The 5,372-nt window shown below is 63.2% G+C and overlaps 1 protein-coding gene across 1 annotated transcript; it reads right to left on the bottom strand.

Moving 5' to 3' along the window:
* Positions 1-741: 741 nt before the first annotated feature.
* CD40 (CD40 molecule, TNF receptor superfamily member 5) lies at positions 742-4,748 on the bottom strand. The gene is made up of 9 exons (XM_010569723.1): positions 4,731-4,748; positions 4,390-4,471; positions 3,639-3,764; positions 3,385-3,528; positions 3,069-3,168; positions 2,042-2,103; positions 1,675-1,773; positions 1,217-1,242; positions 742-819 (listed from the first exon to the last, which is right to left on the bottom strand). The coding sequence occupies exons 1-9, from the start codon at positions 4,746-4,748 to the stop codon at positions 742-744; spliced, it is 735 nt and encodes a 244-aa protein (XP_010568025.1).
* Between the last annotated feature and the right edge of the window lie 624 nt (positions 4,749-5,372).

Genomic DNA, 5,372 nt, shown 5'->3' on the forward strand with positions numbered 1-5,372 from the left:
GTGTGGGGGGGGGTGGGGGCCCGGTTCCCGCTGCCCCGCGCTCCAGGCACTGGTCCCTGTCCCGCCCGTCCCAGAGAAGAGGGCGGCAGGCAGTGCCGGGACTGCGAGTCCTGCCTTTATTTGTCCTCACAGAGCCCGGCAGCGCTGGGACGACACGGGGCGGGGGGCCTGGTGGCCAGGCCGATATGGGGGCTGCTGCCCCTGCCCCAGTCTTCCACAGCACCGGCACCCACCGGGCCCAGCTCCAGCACGGGCTGCCCGGCTGGGTGCTATCGCAGCCACCCTGGGCGGATGGCTGGACTGCCCTCTGCCACGGTGGTCCCACACCAGTAGCCCGCACTCTCGGCCCGGTAGCCCCAGTGGTCAGGCAGACTGGGCTTTGCCCCAGGGCCTCCCCACGAGCAGCCATGCTGTGCTGCATCAGGCTCTGCCACGGGGTCAGCACATGAGCAGCCGTGCTGCGCTGTGCCGCAACACCCCAGGCGGGCGGTGGGACCGGGCCCTGCGCTGCATCCCCATGCAGGCAGCTGAGCTTTGCTCCACCGTGGCAGCCCTGGGCAGGCGGCCAGACCAGGCACCGCTGTGGCATCACCATGGGGGTGGCTGTGCTATGGTCCACTGCAGCATCACCTAATTTGCAGCGAGGCCAGATGCTAGATTTCCTCCCCAGCTGGAGAAGGGATGGAAGAGACGGTGGCTGGCCCCGATCTGTGCTTCTGTTGGAGGTGGTGCCCTGCACCCTCACAGCCTTTCCTGCTCCGAGATGCGGCTCTCCTTGCCATCTTCCTGGGCCACGGGCTGGCCCCCAAGAAGGGTCTCCTGCACAGGGAAGACTTCTTCCCCCACCTCCATGGGCTGCTGAACCTCCAGGATCTCTCCAGGCTTCCTGGCCTGTATATGCACAGGGGCAGAGGTCAGAGGCAGGCAGCTACACCTCCCGCTTCTGTGGCCCCGTCTTTCCACAGGCTCCTGCTACACTTCTGTGCAGAGCAGGGCCTCACCCTGTGCAGGTCCCTCCTGTCACAGCATTTGCCAGCAGCATCCCAGGGTTGCCCCAGCCCTTGTCCTGTCCCAGCCAGGCAGCCCTAGGACAGCCCCCACCCCTCCTGCCCTGCAGAGCCACAGCCCCTGCTCTGTTGCTCTCTGCTGCTGGCACATCCTGGTGCCCAGGAGGGACGCCAACCTGCTGCTGGAGGAGGGTTCTGGGTAGACTTACCTGCTTGTGCACCCGTCGCCTGGGATCTAGACGGAAAGAGGGACAGAGAAGGCAGCAAGTCAGGGGGGAGCGCTCCTGCCCTGCAGGGAGCTCTTGGGTCAGAGCCAGGGCTGGTGCTGCTGCACCACAGGTCCTGCAGCTCTCATTGTGCCTGCTGCCACTGCCAGGCTGGAGAGGCTGGGGGCCACAGCGGGGGAGCTGGGCTGGACCCACAGGGCACTAGCACTTTCCTCCAAGAGCTGGCCCAGTTTGGGCCGCAGCGGTGTAAACATGCCTGCTTCCAAGGACAGAGCTCACTGACGCAGCAGGGCAACAGGCTCAAGGAGCCATGCCCTGGTGGTGTCCCCAGAAAGGCTGCCCCACTCTCAGCAGAGCTGCCACTGTCCTCCCTGCTCGGATCCTCGGCCCCGTATGGTCCCTCTGGTCAAGGCATCGCTTCTCGTGTCCCAGCCCCTTACCTGCATGGACCAGGCAGTAGATGCAGATGCCCAAGAGGCATGTGACGACTGCGGCCGTGATGGGGATCAGCACCGACAGGAAGGAGAGCCTGCCCGATTCTGCCGAGGGAGATGGGGTCAGTGAGGCACCCGCGTGACACTCCCACCAAGACACTGAGTGCCCCGAGCTGCCCCTGCTCCAGACTCAGTCCCGTGGGGATCCCTCACAGGGACAGAGAGGAGCAGGAAGGCATCATGCCAGTGGTGCAGTCAGACTCTCCCAAAAATACCCGCGGGCCAGGCCAGCTCCTCTGAGTGCTGTGGGAGCCAGAGCACCAGGAGAGATCTCTGCTCTGCACTGGCCCAGCCCAGGGCACCAGGCACTTACCGCAGATCACATCCGAGATGTTCGTCCCTTTCTCCTTCACCACCAGCCCCTTTTCCTCACAGCTGCAGGAAAGAACGAGACCATGTAACCACAGCAGCAGCCTGAGCATGCAGAAAGCCCCTGAGGAGGAATGGCCAGGGCTGGGCAGCCACCAGAGCTGCATGAGAAAGCGTCCTGCACTGAGCCTGCTGTGGTCTGGAGGGGCAAGTGGCCAGGGCCAACGCTGGGGCCTGTGCTGCGTGACGGGGACACTGGGTTCATAGCAGGGCCCCACCCCAGGGTCCTGGTCTGGAGTTGCTGAAACTGGTAGAGGTGGGGACAAGGCACAGGAGGGAGCGGATATTTGACCCTTCCTGGTCAGGGAGACCCTGGGGCTTTGGCACTGCAGCTATTGCAGAACAGCTTAGTGATGACTCGATGACAGGCTACAAGTGGCTCCATGGGGAGGTAATTTCTGGGCACAGATAAAAGCAAAGTGAAATCCAATGGCTGGCAGCTGAAGCAAGACTAATTCAGCCTGGAAATAAGGCTCACATTTCTACCAGGGAGTGCAATTAACCCTCGAGCAGCTTTCTAAAGACAGGGACTACCTGCCAGCCCATGACATCCTCAAAGCCAGACTCCCCACGGACAGGGCTGGTGCCTTGGCTGATGACTACAGCCAAGGAGTGTGCTGGGAGGGAAAGCCTGGACAGGGCATGGGGGGGTCCCCGTAGCCCCTCATACCTTGCTCCCCAGTGCAGACGACAGCATGGATGTCCCTGGAGGGACCAGCACTCTGCACACATGCTGAGGGACAGTCACAAGTGCCTGGATGTCTCCCTCAAGCTCAGCCACACTGCCCTGGACCTCACCGCCCTCCCAGCTCTGCTCCTCTCACTCCTGCCCTACGCCAGCCTGATGCTGTGTCCCTCAGAGACCATCCCAGCTGCCCAGTCCCTAAGGAGACTGGCAGCAGAGGACGTGCTCACAGGGACTGGGCACAGCTGGGGATGGATGAAAGATGTGGTCAGCACTTGGACAATACCTTGTCCAGGGATGGCACGGCTCGGTTTTAGAGGAGACATTGGAGAAGGTACCTTCTGCACAGGGCTCGCAGGGCGACGACATCCGGGCCATGGCCTTGGCTGGAGAGAAGCAGAGGTTGCGGGAAGGTCAGTATGGGCTGCGGGAGGTGAGCGGCACTCCCTGTGGCAACGCTGCCAGGCACAGCAGCAGGCACAGCTCTCCCGAAGCACTGCTAGGGACACCTTGCTGAGGGAGCCCCCCTTACCCCAGAGATCTGACATTAAATGCTGCCAGGCCATCAGTCCCGCTGTGAGGGAGGAGCTGGTCGGACTCACCTTCCACAAAGCCGAAGCCGTGCTGGCAGGGCTGGTTCTCCACACAGGTCTGGCAGCTGGTGTCAGAGCAGTGCATGCCGGCCTGGCAGTGGCACACTGTGTTGTGTGTTGCATTTCCTTGCCTCTTCACAATGAGGCCGGCATCTGGGCAAAGGGAGCACAGATGAAGTGAGACACTGGGTGGGCGAGCCTGGGCGGACACCAGCCCCTGCAGCCCCCACAGACTGGGGCCAGTGAGCACAGGGAGCACTTACTGTCTTCACAGATATCGTGGGGGGCACAGTGCCTCTCCTTGGTCCAGCTCTGCTGATAGTGTCCGCTCTCACAGTGGGCACAGAGAGAGTCTTCTGTGCCGTTGCATTCAGAGACCAGCTTTTGCCCTGCAATAGAGGCTGGTGAGGAGGGGGCAAGGGGGCTTTCCCCCTCTCCAGGCAGCAGCTCTGCCAGCAGGACAGGGAAGCACTGGCAGCTGTGGATGCCAGGGCCACTGCGGCATGCTGCTCGGTAGCCCGATGCCCCTCTAGCGGCCAGGGCTACAGGGGCCAGCTCGCCTGTTGGCTGTGCATGCTGCATGGGGCCAGGTAGGGAGGGGTGCTGGGGCAGGAGAGCAGGGTGGGAAGGCATTCACTGCCTCCAGCACTCCAAGGACTGGGAAACAATCTGGCAGTGACAGCAGGAGCTGGCAAATACCATCATGATTTGGTAGTGCCAGCGCTCTCCCCACAAGCTGCCTGTACCGTGGGGTCCTGCAGCTGCAGGAGCACAGACAGTCCCAAGAGAGCTGTGGCAGATTTGGTAACATCCAGGGGGTCTCCCAGGGCACCCACGAGGCCCCCAGTTGCTCTAGCACTGAGGTGACACAGGGAGGTGAAGCTGTCAGCACTGCTGGCAACAGGGTGGAAGGGTTCGGTCACACTGAGCTGGGCGCACTCCACCGTGGCCAGGCAGTGGGTCCTGGCACAGCCAGGCCTTGGGGTCCCCAGGAAGAGGAAGGGGTCTCCGTACCTGGTGGACACCGGTTACAGCACTTGCCCTTGTGTTCATACTGCTTATCAAAGCATCTTATGGTGTCACCAGGCTCCCAGCACTGGAAGAAACAAGACCTGTGAATTCATGCTGCTCCCCAGCGCTCCAGCACTGCCTCGCTTCTGCAAGCACATCTGTGCTAACCTGTGCACCAACCCACATCCCAAGGTGAGGGCTTCCTCTCACCACTCTTCCCAGGCCTGTGCTAACCACAGACCGCAGCAGAGCTGCCTACGCTGCCTGATGCCACCCGTCCTTTCTTTGAAGTGGGGTGGCAGTGATTCTGGTAGGGTGGCCCCACATTTCCCCAGATTTCCTACCAGATAGCGATCACACATAGCCCCGTGCCCCTGCGCCTTGCGGTGTTAACCGAGTGTCCCCAGCCCACAGCACTGCCAGCCCCTTCCCAAGGCTGATACACTGGCCCTGAGGGGCAGAAAAGCCCAGGGCAGGTATGTCATCCATGAAAAGTCAGCCAGGGCCCTTCCTTGCTCCTTCTAGCAGGGCAGGGGGCTATGTGCATAGGGAAGGGTGGAGAAGAGGCAGGGAACCAGATCTCGGGCCAGTCCGGGTGCAGGTCACCCACAGCACCGCACCCTCACGCGGAGCAACCCCGCGCTGCCCATCTCCAGTAGCCTGGCAGCCGCCGGCAGACCCGCCTGAGCCTGGCTGTCCCGGGGAGCGGGATGGGGGCTCCGGCAGAGCCCTGGAACGAGATGACCGTGGGGCTGTGGGCCAGCAGGTGAGGCAGGGCTGGGCAGGAGCTGGGGACCGGGCGCTACCGACCCCCGCGGGGCCCCTCGGGCAAGCCCTGGCTCGACGGGGCCGCGGGGATGCCCGAGCTGGCAGAGGGGAACCGGCCCCGCCGTCAGGGAACGGGCCCCGCTGTCACACCGGTCCGACATTGAGCAGAAAGGGAAGTGAAAGGGGCGCGGGCAGGCCTCTCCCTGCACCCCCCGGGG

This window comes from Haliaeetus leucocephalus, unplaced genomic scaffold (genome assembly GCF_000737465.1).
Source record: "Haliaeetus leucocephalus isolate CR32 unplaced genomic scaffold, Haliaeetus_leucocephalus-4.0 Scaffold273, whole genome shotgun sequence".
Classification (NCBI taxonomy): Eukaryota; Metazoa; Chordata; class Aves; order Accipitriformes; family Accipitridae; genus Haliaeetus; species Haliaeetus leucocephalus.